At 40.0% G+C, this 20,175-nt stretch overlaps 1 protein-coding gene across 1 annotated transcript in view; it reads left to right on the top strand.

Annotated features, from left to right (window-relative positions):
- The window catches only part of ARPP21 (cAMP regulated phosphoprotein 21), a 140,836-nt gene that overhangs the window by 54,860 nt on the left and 65,801 nt on the right, over positions 1-20,175 (top strand). Inside the window, 3 exon segments of the mRNA XM_050708821.1 lie at positions 10,086-10,194; positions 12,017-12,118; positions 18,676-18,713. Coding sequence (XP_050564778.1) covers positions 10,086-10,194; positions 12,017-12,118; positions 18,676-18,713 — 249 coding nt within the window.

The following is a 20,175-nucleotide window of genomic DNA, read 5'->3' as shown; positions in this document are numbered from 1 at the left end:
GCTGTAGTTTTCAGAAATGAGCTGCTGATGTGCAAGTGATTTTTTTTTTTATGTGGTCAAAATTGTTCTTTGTAATTGCCTTTTACAATTCTGTTGCATGCCTCCTGTTTAATGTAGGAAGCATGACATGATCAGTAGAAATGAAAAAATATCATGCTTTTTGAGAATTTTTGTGTCTTTACAAGCAAAGTCAGTTGCTTCTGCTCTCCAAAGATAGACTTGTTAGGCTGTCTCTGACATGTTATTAAAAACATGCTTTTCTTCAGGCCAGTGATCATTCACGGGATGACTTCCAATTCATGAGTCTTCCTGCTCAAGAAGGAGAAAATGCCTATGGCTTGAAGTGGAAGTAAGCAGAAGAGTTTATGATGTAGCAGAGCATTACTCGTATACATGGTGTATTTGAAGAGGACTAGCAGTTTCTTCATTAGTTTGTCAGCTTTTGGGGAACCACCTTGCCTTCACTGGAAGTCTTCAAATCTTTGACTCTCTTTTCTTTTGTTTATCTCTTCCTTGTTAATTTTTGAACTTCTGAGGTGTGAAAATGTAATTTGAAATAGATCTCTGCAGTTATGCAACACTAGTTTTCAGCTACTTGGAGAGTACGCCACATCCTTAAAATTAAACATTAATGAATTCCGCAATATGCTATGCTACCACTCCAGAGCCTCTACGAGCGGGAAATAAATTGACACTCTGAAAAATGTTGTCTAGCTAGAAATCTTGAATATCAAGAACTAAATCCAATCCAGGGGATTGGGAGCAGGAGAAGCAGGTTCCTGAGGTACAGAAATAATCCTAGTTTGAGTACAGGAGGACAAGAGAGTATTTGAAGCTCAGTCCCTGGCTGAGAGAAGGCTTTGCATTTCAGCCCTGTGCAGCAGAAGAGCTGGTATTTCAGTGCACCCTTGGCCTGCTGGGTTCTTCCGGAGCAGGTTTCCGTATTCTGGACACAAAATACTGGGCAGAATATCGAAGTCTACTCAGGTGAACTCAGTACTCAGGGAGTCAAGATGTACTGTGTTTTTCCATCTGTAGGTTAAAACAGAAATTAAGTGTGGAATTAAGTGTTGGGAAGATTTGTGAGGGTCATGAGCTGTTATGATAAATTGGATCAAATTCTTTAAATACTGTATAGTCTGAAAGACTCCAGTATCTGGCCCTCTGCTTGATCCTCATGCAGAATAACTTGGCATAGAGGAGATTCAGTGTACATTATCTCTCCTGCAGCTTTCAGTTTCACCATTATCTTCATAATGAGAAATGCTACCAGTGACAGCCCCACAGAAATCATGCTGCTAGGGTACTAGGACAGAAAATTTTGAAGTGGTGAGGGTTTTTGTTTTTTAATACATGGCAATCTACCTGCCTGCTCTAAGGAATGGGAGAAGGTGACAAAACAGACCTCACCTCTGTGGGAGTGTGGCCGTAGGGGTCGACAAGCCCCATGGTTGGTGATAACATCGGACTCTTAACGATGAGGCCAGAAGGAATGTGAAGCGTTTAGAAGGAACAAAGAAGGGTGATTCAGGAGACACCTTGCTGTCTGGGACTGCTTGTTCTCTGGCCGTTAAGACATGGAAGTTGCTGGGTGTTTGCTGTTGACGGGCAAAGTTGTTTGACCAATGAATAGTTAGTGGAAAAGTACTGCTGTAGAGCGAATGGTATAAGAAGGGAGCCTGTCCTCAGTAAAGGAGTTGAAGTAAGAGTTGAAGTTATGTCATCAATAAAGAAGTAGCAGTCACTGATCCTAAAAGAACCCTGGTATCTGTGTGGTCCTTATGCCACACACCTCTGAAAAACAGCAAGAAAAAACCAAAGTCTTAGCTTCCATGTAGTGTTACAAGCTCTGTTCTTTTCAATCCTGTAAGATTTATCTGAACTCTGATCATTTCTAATAGAGAAGGAGAATGCCTATCAGAATTTTTTGTGACTTTAATATCCTTGCTGTTTAGTAATAAATACAGAACATGTTTAGCGTGCAGATGCTGTTCTGAAAAATGTTAGAATGTACAGTCTTTAACCAGGAAAAATGTAGCTTTTTTTTTTTCATGTGCTACAGAGAAGGCAGCACTTTGTATAGGATAGATTTTTTTTGATGGCTTTCAGTGTGCTTTTATCATCATAACAGAACTTCTTAGTGACTCATACTATAAAAGCAGCAATCTGTTAATGAGGCATTTACCTTCAAATGCTTGAAATGCCATCTTGAGTGGTTTTAAGTATTAAGTTGTGATAATATAACTGCACTATACTTTAACAATTATCTGTATTTAAATTCCCACTCTGACTTTTAGAAAGTGTGTTTGAGCATCCATCAGCCCCTGAATACAGGGTCCTCGTTCTCGAAACTATTGTTCTGAGAGAATTTAATCAAATAATTTAAGCACTAGGGCTGTAATTCTGCCTTACATCATTTAGTTGGTGCCTTTTGACAATGATGGTATTTGCTTCCAACTTCTGTTCTGCAAGTTCAAGAATTTACAAATCCACATGCCTTCAAGATCAAAGCAGTCAATTTTACTGCAGATAATAGACCTTTTTGGTCCAAAAGGTAAAGCAAAGAAACAGTAATGCTTATGTAGTTTTATTGTGGCTGTAATGTAGAGCCCTAGGAGAGCCTCCAGCATAAAACAAACAAAAAAAAAAGCACAGCTATTCACAAACTAGCAAAGCAAGAAAGGACACCATACCGTGTCACAGCATGCCTGCAAAATAGAGGCCAATGTGGTGTCTGAGCAGTCGGTTTAGTTAAAGGCAAGTGCAAATAACAAGAGAACACGGTTAAACCATCAGAACACCTGCATAACAGTGCCCTAAATCTTCACAACTTCTCCACATCCTGTCATCAGATGCACTTCTTGCTTGCTCTTGCCGTCCCATTACTCTCGTGATGGTCTGCTTATGGAAGAACACAGAGTCAGTTATTCATTTTGTTTGCCAGATGATGATCCTGCGGGTACCCAGGGGTGCTGTTTTGCCCGTTCCTAGCCCCATTACCCTACCTGTCTGTCCCTCTGTTGCCACTTATTCAGGAGAGAATTATTAGCATCCTGTCCCCCGTTAAGTGCGTTAAATGAGCATTGCATTCAAATGCAAAGCTGCACCTTTTTTTTTTTTTTAAGACTTGTGCATACCACAGCGATCTTCACTTTTGAACTTGCTTTCCAATATTGCATTCCTTCAGACAGCTGCCTCACTATTACCTGTGAGGTTTTTGCAGATGATAAGCGCTACAGCACTTGCTAGATTTTAAACTTTGTCAGGCGCTGTACTGGTAAACTGTCTTTTCCACACGTGGTGAGGTTGTTGCTTCTTTTGAAAGACATCTTGCAACAGCCTGTGCACTGTGGTGCTGTCAGAAACATATGCCACATAATAAAGATTGATGCACTGTGTAAGTCAGCCCTGACAATCCCAGACTGCTTGTGTGCTCTGCTAATACAGTGACTAAGTCTTGAGAGGCATAGCATTCAAAGCTTGTGCTTTTCTTTTTTCATTTGTCCTTTTGGTGTGGTATCTGTGTTTCCTGTTTCCTAGCCAGTTATTTCAGAACTAATTAACTTATTTTAAATGAGTGCAGATTTTTTTTTCCAGTTCCATTTCTAATTGTTATAAATGGAGATACAACTCAGTCTGAATTTAGTAATATTTATAAAAGGCACGTAAACAGCGCTGGGTGCAGTAGGGAGTCTGCACTCTACCAACATCCACACACAACCGTCGAACTTTCTAAATATGTAGAACATTGCTTTTACATATTCATAAGAAACCCGAGTACAGCTATACATATGTATGACCTATCCCCGCTTCGTATTATAATTAATATTTTCACAAACTCCTCCTTTTGGCGCCTGCGCAGTGTCTATTGGTGGTGGTCGTTGGGGGTCGTGGGGATGAAGGCTCACAGTTCCACCCCATCACCGCTAGCAACCTTTTGTTCCTGCACAGACCCTGTGGGTACCTGGATCTCGTCCAGACCAAAGGGGCGGCTTCGACCGGCTCCCTCTTATTCTGCGCATGCTCTGCCCTCCACAAGGTTCCCGAAAGCAACAAAACGTGATCGACACCAACCCGTGCAAGGCCGTTTTTTCCCGCGTTTCGTTAACCCTTGAAACCACACTAATTATATGATTATCATATAACATTAAACAACAAATTTTAACAGTTTCAACCAGCAAACCCCCAGCAACTTCCATGCCTTAACGGCGGGAGAACAAGCAACCCGAGACGGCAAGGCGTCTCCTTAATCACCCTTCTTTGTTCCCTCTAAACTCTTTACATTCCTCCTGGCCTCATCGTTAAGAGTCCGATGTTATCACCAACCATGGGCCTTGTCAACCCCCATGGCCACACTCCCACATCTCCCCCTTCTTTATTAACATCAACCATCTTCTTGACACGAATTATTACTCCATATATCACATTATCTTCCATATAAACGTTTATGAAAGTTCATTAGGATGTTTCTAAACATAATGCATGCAAGAAAATGCCCCATGACTTACTTAGTGTGTGTATCCTGATGTCTGTTACCACTTGGCAAAATGTTTTTAGAATGTGTTGTTTGATTAAATACTGAATACCTGGTTAAGACACTTAGGTAGTAGGGTTTTGTTTGTGTGTATTTTTTGCCCTTTTTTTTTTTTAACATTACTTCTTACAATGGTTGACTTGGAATGAAAAGCATTAAATGAGTATGTAATGGGGAATTCTCCTTAAATATTCCATTAAAAAGTATGCCCAAGAACTCTCTTCTGTCATACTGACATAAATTGAGAGGAACTCTGAAGTGAATGGAAGAATGAGGCTACGTCACATTAAAATCACCATGATGATAGTAGAAAAGTTATATAATGGCTGTTGCTATCAAACCTTAACTTTTTTTTTTTTTTTTTAATTTGATACACAGAAATGTTTAGTTACTTATTCCACCTCTAACCTTTCCAAAGTACAGGCTTCATTGTAAGGAATGAATCCAGAAAAATTGTTGGGACCTTGTTTAAGTAGGGACTGCAGATGTGTTTTAAGTAACTATAAAATGCCAATAGAAAATTTTAATAGCAAACTTGCAAGACAAAAAGCAAACAAAAGGTAGTGATGGAGGTTGTTTCTGCTAAGGATTTGTTACTGTATATCAGACTTGTGTTTCACAGCGTGGCTGAGGTTGGAAGAGATCACTGGAGGTCATTTGGTGCAACTCCCCTGCTCAAGCAGGGTTGACTGGAGCTGGTTGTTTATCCAGATGGCTTTTTAAGATCTTCACGGTGGGACGCTCCACAACCTCTCTGGGTAAACTATGCCAGTGCTTGGTCATCCCTACAGTGAAATTATTCTGGGCACAAAAATATGAAACTTGACCCATGCCTTGAAATGACCATTGTAATGTTCTCCCAACACAAAAATGAGCCTGAAAGAGTTGAAATGACTGCATGAGAAAAGGAGCACAGCCACTAGAAATGGGGAGTGATATTGCTCTGAGATTTTACCTGAAGGTTTTCCCCAAGCCTGGACCTGACAGTTCAGTAAAATATATAGAAGTGCTTCTGAACCAGGGGAAAAATGTACTTGATCCAAGGTGTAGCAAGACCTTTTCCATACTGTGTCTGGGAATTGGGTAAGCTGATCACTCACCAAAAAGTTATTTTGTAGTCTATTCTTTCTTCATTGTGAAAGGAAATGGAATATAAAAGGTTTCCTGAGATTTTGAGCAACATGAGGAGACTTTGCGGAGGTCTGCAGACGCTTGGGGAATTTAGGGAATCTTAGCATGGCAAAAGGTTTGGGTGTTGCAGAACCTACCGAAGTTGTCTCTTGTAGGTATCCTGCTGATACCGACCTGAATAATTTGCTAGGCAGGATAGAGAAGAGAGGTGGTCTTGCCTGCTGAAAAGACCTACCTTTTTTTTTTTTTTTTTTTTTTTTGGAAGATCTGAGGGGGGTGATAAAGGGGTTCTGCATCTGTCTGAGGATGCGAGACAAAGAGCAGTGATTTCCTCTGAGAACCAATTTATCTGAGTGAAAACTTTACTGGGAAGGAAGAAATACACAGTGTTCTGCTCTGAAACTTGTTGCCAGGAAAACAAGTATCTAACTGATACTGAGGGTTAACTGACAACTTCTAGGAAATGCTAAATGAATTCTTAACATGATTTATGTTTTTGTGAAGTTGTGCTTTAGGGCACAGATAGTTTATTCCACCAATAATGTCAAGCAATAATAAATTTGGGTGATCAAAAGGTCGTATCAAAGAAAAACTTCATTCCCTGTTCATTTTTTTCCTCCCCTGTGTGTTGGTTTCTGAGCCTGTAAGGTATAATTGGTCATACATTCAGATTTTCTCAGTACACTTCCATGTCACAAAAATCCCATTGATGTTAAGGGAATTGGTATCTCCTTAGGCTTTTTTGGAGCACTGGAATTTGAAGTTTTCAAGTGATCCACTGATCCCAGGTATAGGGACTAAATGAAACACTGAATGTCATGCATGTGGGCAGCAGTCTTTGCAAGCATATATTTGCAAGTCTGTTTTCTTGCACACTTTCATTAGCATGTAAATAAATGCGTATATGGGTTTGCCTGGGGTCAACTCCTCAAAGTGGGATAGAATAATATAGGTTGGTGGTGTGTGTTTGTTTGTTTGTTTGTTTGTGGAAGATGCCTAGGAAGCTAAAGTATTCAAGTTACTGATAATTCAATGTCTGCTCCAAAAGGCTATGCAAATCCCATTTTTACCACTTAAATTGAGGTGTGGTTAGGATTTGAAGGCAACTGCTATGGTAGTAATAGTGAACAAACTCCTGATTCTACGTGATTTTTTTGAGTATGAGTGTAAGCCATGCTTTGGCTTGAGTAAGATCTTAATTTAGACCTGTACTCCCTTCGCTCCCAAAAATTCACTCCCTTCCCTGCATGAGCACAATCTAGTGTATTGTACAGACTCTACTAATGACACCGTCAGGGCTAAAAAAGCTTAGAAGAAAAGTAGATGTGATTTTTTATCAGTTAGGACTTGTATGAGACGAGTACACTGTATCTGCTGTATTACTGTAACTGTATACTGTATTTATTATATTAGTATATTGACAGTATGCTGCACCTTATGCAAAATTAAGTATTCTTTTTCTTCCAACAGTTGATTCACCTGCAAGTTCATAAACTAATGCAACAGATTTCTCCAAATAAAATACAACAACTCTATTTCCTTTTAGCAAATGAATTATATGATTATATGGGATTTTAAAAGCTTTGAATGTGGCACTTGCATCAACTTCCATCAGATGACCAGATCCCCGTCTTTGCAAAGTCAGCCTCTTCTGTGCCCAAGTGATGAGAGAATTTGGTTCCACTTCCTGTTTTTAAACTTTGCTGTCTATATCCTGCTGGTTTTATAATTTTGCAATAGATGTTTAAAAAAAATGCAGTAAACAGTATTGACCAAAGAAACTATATGCAAATATCGCTGGGCTGTGATATATTTGAAATAGTCCTTAGTTTATGCTTGTCTCAACTGATTGTCCTTTTCTGAAATTGGGCACTTATGTGGGGAGACCTGAAGGTTGGTTTGCCCTAAGATGCTTGTTGCTGTGGTGTCCTAGTTCTCACTTGACAGTCTTCCGTCAGCTTTTGCATCCTTATTCATCGAGCTAGTTATGCTGTTTGCAGCCTAATTGGTAACCATGACCCAGACTTGCAGTGATGACTGAGAGGGGTGGGTCATCTTATGGGGCTCGCGTAGCCCTGCTGTGTTCCATAATGCTCTGCACATATACAGGCTCTCTCTGCCCAGACAAATGTCTTTTCACAACTGGGGATCAATCACATACTGGGCTCATAGATCAATTTTACTAACAGGAACATTACCAGATCATTAGATTAGACTCACGGCTTGATCTCATGCTTCTAATCATCTTCTGACAGGTGGAAACATAAACAGTTAATGAAATGAAAATTGGATTAAAACATGAAAGTAATATATGAGATATGAAAACTTGTTATTTAGATGCTAGAGGAGACACTCAATTTGTTTTCTCATGCTTTTTTCTAATTTTTGATAAGTTTGAAACTTTTTTGCATTTTAAAACCCCAAGTATTTATTATGCTTGATTTATAATTGGTTAGATGCCTAGCAGATAGTTTGTGACTATAAGTTTTACACTGATAGTACAGTTGCAGAATTTTTGTTTGTGTTCTAAGCCACAAAGCCAGAAAAATAGCAGTCTTCTGCTGGTGATCTCAAAGCAGAATATCTGAGGTAACACATCTTTTCTGTACAGGTACAGTGCTTATTCATGGGAACAAAGGCAGAAAAGCTACCAAGCAGTCCATTAATTGGGATTTGTAGTATTTCTGGTATGAGCAATCACCACTGCCTTTAATGACATAATGACTGTGCAGAGTGCCAAGCCTCTCTGGGTTTGCCAAAAAAGGGACTCAGTAGGTCAGGTTGATGGTTGGACCTGGTGATCTTGAAGGTCCTTTCCAACCTAGATAGTTCTGTGATTCTAAGGCCAGTAGGGCATTCAGAGAGCCTGCTAACTTTCACGCTTGGACTGATATCTTAAAGTGCTAACACCTCCAGCTGATGGATGAAGGGTTGTTGAATTCTCAAAATATGTGGAAATGAGGCCATTATGTTTTGTCACTTTGTCACCAAAATGCTAATTGTGAAAAGATGTGGGAGTCCTTCAAATTTGTACAGGAAACAAGGCAGGAGAGCTGCTGTCTCTTAATACTAAATTTTTAACAGTACATTACAAATGCTTCCTGTGCATCTGAGAATGAATTGTAATGGACTGTAATTATGGCATGAATACATGCTGGTTTTTTATTAGAAATACATTGCTAATTAGTTAAGTGCAAATCTGAGTGATAGAACAACAAAATGATGGCTGACTTAGGCATCAGATTTAATTTTTCATTCTGGAATAAAACAAAGCTGAGATTTTTATTTTAAAGTTTGTAGAGGAGTTTTAGAAGTTATTTATGAAGTCACTGAATTCTGTAAATTTTACATTTGATTTCTTCAGGCTTGTTAATGTCAGTAACAGTTTTGTCTGCTTTATGGAGGTCTCTCAGGTACAAGCATCTCCTTTGAGTGCTGCTGCTAGAAACAGAAGTGCTCCTTCAGCAGAGTGCAAGGTTTGTGTTCCCTGATAGAAACCTTCTGACACAACACACTGTACTGCTGCTTTTTAAAACCAGTTTGTGATTTATCTGTGGGTGATAGTGTATGAATTCCAGCTCTTCATTTCTTGAGGCTGTTGGTTGCCCTATTGAAATCAGTCGGACTTGACAGGTCAAGGGTTTGGGTCCAGGAGTGGCACAGCCTTGAGCACTGTTAGCAGCTACAATGGGTTGCAGTGACCAGCTCGGTGACATTTGATGCTTCTTAATATTTGCTTTTTATGTAAGGTGTGAACATGGGAGAATGTGAAACAGCTCCTCCTGGCTTTTGAACCTGAAAAGTTGAAGCTTTAAACATGTATCATTTGGCGGCTCTTAAAAAATAGATGACTGGGTGGGTTTCAATCAGTGAACTAATTGATACTCCTTGACTCTTCTGGAGAATTTTCCCCACTTAACAGTGATGAGATAATTACTTCTTTAAGCAAAATACCATCAGTCCCTCCAGTTAACGTTTTTGTTTGCTGGGAGTGAGAAACCAGGCTTTACTCTTAAGATTTCCATCAGTTTTTCCTTACTTGTAAAGGTGGGCAGTCTTCATGAAGCTGCAGCATTGCCAGAGATCCTAGCTACTGAAGGAGCAAATTAACATGCAGTATGCTAATTTGTTTTCCCATCCTTCAGTCACAGAGAGGGGAGTCTAAATATTTCAGCGACCGAGACTTTGAAATTCCTGCTCCTTGCTAAGTAACAACAACAACAAAAGCTATTCATAGCAATAACACTAAACAGCGAGGCAACAGCCCCAGACAGCTTATAGGCAGCATCTCACCATGAGCACGAATGTTGACTGGTTTTGCACTGAATGCATCTGTGAAAACAAAGAGCACTGAAAAAATAAAGATCAAACCAAAACCAAAAGAAAGATTTTTTATTGCTATGTTTTACTTTGCTGGCAGACCAGAGCAAAGGTTTTCTGAACATTTAAAAGATGAAAAAGGTGAAGAATCCCAGAAGCGATTTATCTTGAAGCGAGATAACTCTAGTATTGATAAAGAAGACAATCAGGTTGGTTCTCGGTTCGAGAGTTGCTGAAATTTTGTTCTGTTTTTGTTTTTCTTTTTCTTTTTTTTTAAGGTGGGCTGACTGATGTTATTGTTGTTCTTTTGTTGTTGCTCTCTTCCTCCTCCTCCTCCTCCTCCTCCTCCTCCTCCTTTTGGCCTCCCATCCCGTCCCCCCCAGCCTCCTCTGGTGTACATACTGTGGGTATCATCGAGCCCTGGCGTGGCCGCTTCAGCCGTGGCAGTGTGTGGGTCTGCATGGGTGGTTTGCTTGGCGCAGGACTTGCTGCATGCCCACAGGGGGGGAATGCCGAGCCTCCGGGCTGCGTGGAAAGGCTGTGTCAGTTGTATTTCTAAATGTCTTGTGTAACTATGGCAGTTGTTCCACTCCCTACAGCTTTCTCCTTCAGTTGTACCCATTCAGAGTTGGATTTCAGTATGGACCGATGATAAACTGTAGCCCAAAAAGGAGAAAAAAAAAGCCCCAAACAAACATGTGATGGTGAGGCCAGGTTGCTTTTTAAACCATCCTAAAATAAGTTTTGACCAAAAATGAGTCAGTTTCATCTTTTAGTTCCCTCCCTTCTCCTTTGCCCTCACCATGTTTTACTTGTCTGTGTGACTTGCTTGTTGTGCATGTACCGTGGCAGGAGTGTCCCCCTGTGTTGCTTGTCCCATAACACTACATTGCCGTAGGTGAGTCAGGTGCCTAGGGGAGTGCCAGGGATGCGCGTGCATTTGTGTTGACTTCACAAGTGAGTGTTGTGCTGTTTTGATCTCGTGCAAGCTGTGTATGTGGAATATATTAACAAAACAGAAAAATAAAAATCAAAATGGGTTTTGATGTGAATTGCTGTTCTGAGAAAATTCTCACAGGTAAGTAGACTGTGTGTGTTTTCTTTGCTTAGGTTGTATTTGTTGGAGGTACCTGCCAATGAGTCTCTCATTGCCACTCTCCTTCATGTTTTCAGTAAACGACTGATTTTCCTTTCTTTTTTTTTTTTTTCCCCTTGTCTTTACATTGTATATAGCAGCTTTGCCAGTTATGCTGCGTATCAGTTGGCTTCAAAAACAAAACCCAGACATTTTCATGGTGTGGTGAACATGGGGATCAGCCTAAGGAAAGCAGCATGACCAATCTCACAAGGTGCTGGGTGGGTGGAGAAAGAGCAATGCTTGAAACCTAATTGCAAACAAAGCCTTTCTTGCTGGGGGTCCTCCTCTGTTCCCTCCCTCCCTCAGGACACAGCCATTTCCTGCACTGTGGTTTGTTTAGGGTCTAAAAGGGCCACAATTTTCCCAGTGAAACTGTAGTTAAATGTTCCTTATGGTGTGGAAATGGTTAAAAGGCTTATGCCAAACATTTGGGACTTCTCCTTGTCAAGACAGCTCTTGGTGGGTTTCTTTTAGGGCTCGTAGCTTAGTTCTTATTGCCTGGTTTCTGCCTTTTCTTCCTTGATTTCATAGGTAGCACAGCGCTGCCTGCCCCCCTGCTCCTCATGCCACTAGAAGAGCTGAGAAATGGTAGCAGTCAAAAGCAATGGCACTTAGGCTTGGGGTGAGAACATCCGAATTTAGGACTGCAGGTTCACAGGTGTCGGGCAGAAAGCCTCCTTTCAGCCCCTTGACTCTGCGGGCAGCATCTACCTGGAAAGTTTTGGGTGCCCAGCCCAACACACAGTGCTTTGTGCACCACTGTAGGAATGAAAGCTATCGTTTTCATGCTTCATTTGTTTGAGTGAACATTGATTATTCTCAGCTGACAGTTTCTTAATGGCAGTTTTTAACAGCTCAACTTATATAACCCTCCTGGTTTTTTTTCTGCTCAGCAAAACAGAATTCTTCCATTTAGAGATGACAGACGAAGTAAATCAATTGAAGAGAGAGAAGAGGAGTATCAGAGAGTGAGGGAGAGAATATTTGCACAAGATGTGAGTAGTTGTTTTCATTGCCCCTTTAGTGCCATACCTTTCCTGGTAGTCAGACAGTATTCTCCCCCTCCGATGTGAATGCTGCAGCTGGATTTGCACTGTGGAGCTGGAGATGACAGGGAAGGGCACCTGGAGAAGAGGCTCTTAGAGGAGCTCGAGAAGTGCTGAGCTTGCTTTCTGGAGGAGGAGGAGATGATGATGATGAGAGTTGCTGAGAGATGGATAGAAAAGAGATGAGGCCCAGCATGTTGTCTGAGGCGTGCTTATCCTGTTTTCTTGAATGTTTGTGTTTGTGTGGTCAAGGTTTTCTTTTTCCTTCTCTTTTGCCAACCAAAGAGCAGTGATTTAAATGGACACTCTCAATGATTTCAAGTAGTAGGATCACATATGCCTCAAGCTAGATCATTTTTTTTCAAGCAGCATTCTGCAGAGCCTCCTGATGGTTATGTGCTTTAGACCACTGCTGTAGGACTGAGGACATTAAGAACAAAGCAAAAACAGAGGTTAAACGTGAAGTTGCACTTTTTTTTTGTTAATGACCAATTATTTCTGCCACCAGAAAGAGTCATGTTGTTGATGATTTTACTGTGAAAGAAATAAAAAGGACATGGCATTGTAATTCCTGCCTTACCAAAAAATGAGAACTTTCACAACAAAGCTACACAAAAACATTTAAATTAGAAACATCTGTGAGCTCTACCTCATGTTTCTAAAAAAAGAAAAACATAATTTGCTGTACTACAGTAATGAAAGGATCCTAAAAGGGGAGAGAAGAAAGAAGTGGGGGAAGTTAACATTTTATTGTTTTATCTCATCTCAGTGGAAGCTCTTTCACTTAGAGGAAGGTGGGAACAAAACCAATTAAACCTTACTGAATCATATTCGGCAGTGTCCTTTTAAATTAAAACTGTTCATATGTTGCAGGACTAGTACTATTCTTTAAGGTATCCTTTTATATTGCTCTGGTTTTGGAGTTTCATACATCCAAATTATTTTTGCTGTAGCAGAATACATTCTATAGTTTTAAGGTGTGTTGTCTCATTTGTGATAAGTAATTTTGTTTGTTTATAAGTAGTTTGCTGAATGCTTTTAGGCTGGCTTTTTCTTTCTTAACTGTGAAAGTCCCAGTAAAAGCAGAAGTCCTTCAGTTCACATTATGCTTTCAGCATGTGGGTCTGATGTAAATATTGTCACAATATATACAGTAGAGTTGCTGAGTCGTTCAAGATCCTCTTTTTGCAACCTGTCTCCTGTATGAAAGTTGCTGTTTATGGCTTATAACAAAGGAGCTTGGGCAAAACCAAAAATAAATTAAAAAAAAAAAAGGGGGGGGTGTTGAAGCAGACTGCAAATGAGGCAAAACATCATGAAAAATACCACATGGAAAGTTGTGGCCAAAAAAATGTCATTTATATCATGAACAGGAGCTAGAAATGCCAGGCTGGGAAACTGAAGTGGCTGGAGAAGTGTGCTGAAACTCATTCCCCAATGTGCTGCTGTTTTTATCTTTAGACTTGTGAACTCTGAGGGCAGGCAAGTGGTGAGCTTGTAGTTGTCCACAGCTGGAGGTTGGTGTGATCTTTTGGGTTAGTATCTCCAAGTGGCAAGTGACAGTGTGGTTTGTGGTAGGCATCTTAAATGGATTGGGAGTGAGCTTTTTTAAAGATCAGCAATGTAGATATCTCTCCCTCTCTCTCTCATATCCATTCATTTGCTCTCTCTCTCTCTGCTGTTGCAGGTGCTAGTGAGCCAGGAATGAGGAATGAGCCATGTTGCAGTGAATTTCAGCAAGTTGTACTAATAATATGAACAGAAATTTGTTTCTTAGCTGAACTTTTTTTTTGTGTGGAGCACTCCTCACAGATGAGGTGTTTCTAGGATGATGGCAAAGTGTTGTAGTAGGGAACAATATCATTTTTTGGTCAATTTTAAGAGGGGCTTCATATTGTAGGTAGCCACTTGCTTCATGTAGGACTTGATAGTTTTAAAGCATTTTGTGATCATTTGTTATTTCCCCACGTTTCTCTGAGGTAGGTACCTAAGCACATAAGTCTTGTCATCTTGCAAATTACAGACACAGAAAGAGAGACAGGGAAGGATTAATCATACAGTATTTTTATTATCTGTGTGCTGTTTACACTCCTATAGTCAAGCCTTTATCAGTGCCTTGCTTATGAACCTCAGAAAATGGATTACAGATATTTCACTTCTAATTAGAGTATGCATGAAGAAGGTTTGCATGAGAAGTCTCCAAAGGGCAGCAATGAAGGTCAAGAATACTGCCATAACTTCTTGCACCTAGCATTACTTTAAATATGCCTCAAGTGTCCCAAACTCTGTGGGCAACCTATCAGCCCAAGAATCAGAATTTAGAACAAAATTTAGGAGGAAAAGGCAGCCCAGTTATAGGGGAAAAAAAATCTGTGCATGTTTCTAGTGCTGTGAAAAATGTTTTAACCTGGCCCTCACATGTTGGTTAACAGAAAGCTTGCTTGCCCTTCTTTTGATTATTTTATTTTTGCAGCACTCTAGTGTACCAGATATCTTCATCTCCAAGTGGAAGTTTTAACAAAATAAATATGTTCATGAATAATGCCATCATTATGATAGATAGCCCTTATGATGATTAGTCTGATATTAGCCAGTTTAAATTATACTCTCTGTCAAGTTTTCCATCTGCTGTGTTGGCTATCATAAATTTTGATAAGGAGAGCTGGAGGTTTTAATGACTCCTGTCATGTAGAGTCATAGCAGGTGGCAGGGACTGAGAGAGAAGCATGTTAATGAAGAATTTTAATGAAGGGATTGGTAAATAAAGGATTAATGAAGATCAAAACGTAAGGGTCGATGAAGAAATATTTAATGCATTTGATCACTTAAGCTCACTGAAATAAGAACTGCAAAACATGCAGTTCTAAACTTTTCAGGCTGCTAACAATAAAGCAGCACTGTGTGAGCTCTGTCATTCTATTGTAAAGCCTACAACCATCCTTTTGTAAAACTTACTTTATTGGAAACCTAGCTTTACAACACCTTGTGAATTTTACAACAAAGTACACTGGAACAGAGAACCTGGAGCATCTGGGTCTTGAAAAGAAGTTTCTCATCTGAACTGCCTCAGTTGTTTTTAGTACATTGGAAAGCTAATTGTCTCCCCCGCCCCCGAACAATCTAAAAGAATAAAAAAAGTATATGTTGTTCTTTCTGTATGCATCAATCCAAATTGTAGATTTAACTGAGACTCTCAAAGGTGTGTGTAAATGGTATAGTACATTTGGCTTTTAAGCTTGCAGAAAATTGATTCTAAAGACTGGCAATCAAATTACTTAGGAGAAATTTCATTCTTTGAGGTTAATGCAATGTATAACCTCATGAGCCAGAATCATATAAGGGCTATCCATTGTTCATAAATGCATTCTCTAGTAATTATTGTTTATTCACTGAAAAACGTAGATGCTTTATTAATTACACAAATGCTAGAATTGCCCATGGTACACATGGAACTTATTAAAGGAAATACATCACACTTTTTATTTTTGTTTGTTAGTTGTAATGGCTATTTTTGACTAAGCAGTGTATTATGAAGAGCCAGATCCTTTAGATAAATTAAGTCATGATTCCTTTGCTTAAGAAAACATTGAGGATATTTTTGCTCTCTGATTCAAGAGTCACAGAATAAAGTATGAAAAGCTGGCTACACCGTCCTATCCTTCTAATAGGAAGAAGAGCTTTTAAAATAAAGCCAAAACAAAGACATGCCTTGTGTTGGCTACCATAAGCCAATAGGTATTAAGACTGCTGTACAGAGCCTGCCTTTGTTGTTGCAGATCATGCAATAAGCATTAGTTGGAAGCCTGAGATCTATCACATCTTGTTAACTGACATGCAGATGATTATCTGATGGTATCCACTGCAGGATATTGCTGCATGTTAATAGTTATCTTTGTTGGCTAATGCAATTAAAAACAAGAACAGCAACCCCCAGTATACCTAGTGCACTGGCAAGGCTGATGCACGTTGAGACTTTAAAAGTTTCTGGGAAATTGAAGGGTAAAACACTAGTTTCATAAATGACAATTAGTTGTAATAAGAACCCCAATGGAAATCTGGCATGTAGAGGTTCCCAAGGAGGTGAATTTGTAGATAATCTTGCATATCTTTTTTTTCCTTTTGTAGATTTGTTGTCAGTATCTTTGATCAGTGTATGAGAACCAAGTGTTAAAAATGTTTTTGACAACAGCTGTGCTGTGTACTTAATGTTCAGTTTAAAGCACTAGGAAGGCTTATTGATGCTGTATATCAGGAAAGCCAGTCCTGACCTTGCAGTAGCTAAATTGCTATCAAGAGCAGCTTAACCATGTGATTTTTTAACACTAAAAATAACATAATAATAATAAAAAAAAAACAAGCAAACAAACAAAAAAAAGAAGCCTGTCTTCTTAGCCTCATGCCCGTACTGAAAAATAGTTTCCAAGGATCGGTGGCCCTGTGCCAGCATCTTCAGCCAGGAAGACAAATGAAATAATTACAGGATCTGTCCTTAGGTCTATAATGCAATTTGTAGTGGTTCCCATCAAGACACTGTAAAGGGAGCAAACCTCTCCGCTTGCTTGATAAAGTGTAAAAATCTCACATGAATTCTGCTTTATGCCCATGTAATAAAAAACCTAAAAGATAAAATGATAATAATAATAATAAAAAAATAATCATAAGCACTTTTGCAGGCAGGTACATGCCCCTTTGCTTCTGTAACTTAGTGGGGATGCTGACCAGTACTCTGGTTGAAGCTGAGGTTTTTACTCACTCGATCTGGAAGAGCAGCTGTAAGGCTGCTTTGGGTGTGTGACTGCACTGAAGTTACTGCACAAATGCCCATCATGAACCTCAAAGAGAAGACACAGTCCCACAGCTGAGGTTGTACAAGCCCATAGGGTAATTTCAATAGGCTCGTATGTAGTTTGTGCAGAAGCCTGCATAGTCGCATTGTTGATGAAACCTTGTGCGTAAGGTACACAAAATGGGAGAAGATGCTGTGTTATAGTTGTGCAAAAAGATACCAGGTGGAACAGTTTGTGTCTCCTCTCAGCTTGGGGTGAAACCCTAGGTCTGCTGTAGGCAGTTGGAAATTGGTCCCTGGCAATGGAGACTGACCCTGGTGTGCTGAAGTTTTGTGCTAATGAGAGATGCATTTGCCACCAATGTAGCCTAGAGCCCTGTGTGTTGATGTTTCCTCTGGAATTCCTCACCTTCAGCTGGAGCGAGTGGTAGGAGCTTACCTGGGAAGCCTATACCACAGAGCTGTCTGCTGCAGATAGCATCCCTCACACAGGTGATGGGTGGACAAATTACAGTGCTAACAAGAAACTGTGCTGCTTTCTCAGGGCTGAATTCTTTCCTTGGGTGTATTGATGCAATGGCACTGGCTGTGGTGCTGGTTTATAATAAGGGAAAACTTTGCCCATCTATTTGCTGAGGCCTTGGGAGCAAGTATGGTGTTGGTTCTGGCGTTAGCCAGGGCTCTTTGAGTAGGTAATTAGCTGACCAGTCTCAAAACAGGAACGTCCCAAATCCATGCGTTTCCTATAGAATTAAAATTTGAGACGTCTAATGATGCCATTCCATTATTCTTTGAGCTGAGTCCCACTGTTGTGGAAGGGATGGGCATAATCTCTGGTGCCCTCCACCCTTTGCTTTCCATTTGTTTAAATTCTGTGCAGGTACAGACTGTCCTTTCTTCTGTACCTCATGGAGATATAATCCATGTGACAGCTATGAGGCACTTATGTAGAGAACATGAAATAGGGGGGGAAACGAAAAAATCAAAGAGGGAGAATTATTCATGGGAAATTAAGCACAGCTTCATTTCTCTGCAGAAAAAAAATAAGTAGCACCAAAAGAATTACACACTTGCCAATAGCATTTATTTCTTCTGAGCCCTTCACCTTTCTTGGGATCTAAGTCCTCCATCAGAGAACCTTTTTACAATAGATTTTGTTATTGATGTTAATATTATTGTGAATATTATTATCATCATTTTATATCTCAATGTGGATATGGCTGTTTCCTCTCCAAGTGAAATCACTTAGTATTTCTAGGTACTACAGCATATTCTCTCTCTTTGAAGAACTTTGTCGACTTTGCATGCTCTCCTCCTGTTTGTCCTCCCTACCTGCAGCGCTGTGCTATTCTGTAGCCTTATGTCTAGGTGGTAGGGCAGACTAGTGGAACCTTATATTATGTAGGAAAAATGTGTTTTCCCTTTGAATCACCAGTATTTTGCACATACTGCCTTCTTCTGATCCCAGGACTGAGAAGTTTCAGTTTGTTTCCAAACTGAGACCCCTTATTGGCAACGTGTTGTAATGCATGAAATTTATTTTACTGGTCTGACCTTATTCTTGACCTTTTTTCCCCTCTTGTCTTCTGCAAATACAAATGGTGCATGAATTGAAATCCCCTTACGCCTGAACAGGGGAGAAAATTCTAAAATCAAGGAAGGAATTGGAACAGCAGAGCATATCTAGAACGTCTGATACAATGCCTTTTTTATTTTTCAGTCAGTTTGCTCCCAGGAAAACCTTTTTGTGGAAAACAGGTAAAAAAAAAAAAAAGCTTGCTTTTTAAAAAACAGAATAATGCTTAGCTGTTGCTCTCTCTTATTTTGTGTATCCATAGCTGCTTATCTTAATGCAAAGAGCATTGAGCAGATTCATAACCCATATTATCTGAAGTGTTTTTCTGCTTTAAGAGGGGTGTGGGGCACGGGGGTATGGGTAAGGAAGAGTTTGCCTTTCAAAACTGTATTTGAGCAGATAAGTAAGGTATTAGTGCTGCTTTTCCAACACTTTGCCTTTCAGTTTAAAAAGTAGTTGCGGTGGTGGTATAGGAAAAAGCCCCTCTAATGTTTTATTTCAGGTGACTAATCTCTCTCTGGAATGCCTTCAGAATTTAATTTATCTTTAAACACCACTCTAGCAGCAGCTGGATGACTGTATTTATGCACCACATTTCTGTTTCTGGTGTTCAACCTGCTTTCCTGTGGGGCCGAGTGGCAGCATTGACTTCACTTGTTGCTTGTGATGGCTGAGGAGTCCCCCAGATTCCACCTGCTTTACTCCTGCAGCGTAATAATGAAATGATAGTATCTGAGCCAAATGTTACGTTGCCATTACTGTGTGATGGTTCTTATGGATGTTCATTATAATAAATCCACTTAAAGCAAAGGGAAGAAGAAACTATGTGTTAATTATGAAGATGTACAGAATACTAAGTGTTAGCTTTGTAGCAGCCATAAATAAGCATAACTGTGTTGAAGATTGTAGAAACTGTGTGCCTTTAAGGCAAATAAGGCTTTCAGTCAAAATGCTGGGATTTCACTGGCAAGTGCTGGAGCAGTGCTAGCCCAACTCTGTCCTGTGCGGATGTTAAAACCGATCATCACTGGCTTGAGGAAGGGAAGATCATCTTTTACAATATTTCTATCTTTGTCCATCCTTATTTTTGTCATTTGTGGGTAAGGCTGTTCCCATGGTAAATGACTCCACAGTAACGGTAGAAACCAGCCTTTCTGATGGAGTAGTCCTTAAAGTGGAAGGAGGGATGTCCCTTAAAGAATGGCCACAGCCACCTAACCACTTTGTGTTCTGAGAGCCAAGTATATTACCTCAGCTGCTGCTTCTTTATCATGACTGTGGAGATAATGTTTTGTTAAAATAAATCTAAATTGTAACAAAGGAACCCTGAAAAGCCAAAAGAAGATGTTCCCAAGTCAGTAAGCTCAGCTACTGTGCTGCTAAGTGTAAGATGGAAACCTCTGAGGAATAAATGACGAACTTCATAGCCAGGCCTCCATTTGGTTGTGCATCAAGTCACACACTTGTGTGCAGGTGAACATGGCCAGTTCTGATGTCTGCATGTTGTTCACTTCGTTTGAACCTGTGAGCTGGATTACCAGCTTTCCTGGTGTGAGGATACACACTCGGATGGAGATCAGTAAAAGGCCAGGGTGAAATTTGGACTTGTGTTACCATCAGCACTATTATCTGGAGAGAGACCTC

The sequence above is a fragment of the Cygnus atratus genome, chromosome 2, assembly GCF_013377495.2.
Source record: "Cygnus atratus isolate AKBS03 ecotype Queensland, Australia chromosome 2, CAtr_DNAZoo_HiC_assembly, whole genome shotgun sequence".
Taxonomy (NCBI): Eukaryota; Metazoa; Chordata; class Aves; order Anseriformes; family Anatidae; genus Cygnus; species Cygnus atratus.
Note: the sequence above shows the minus strand (reverse complement) of the source record. Positions and strands in the feature narration are given on the sequence as shown.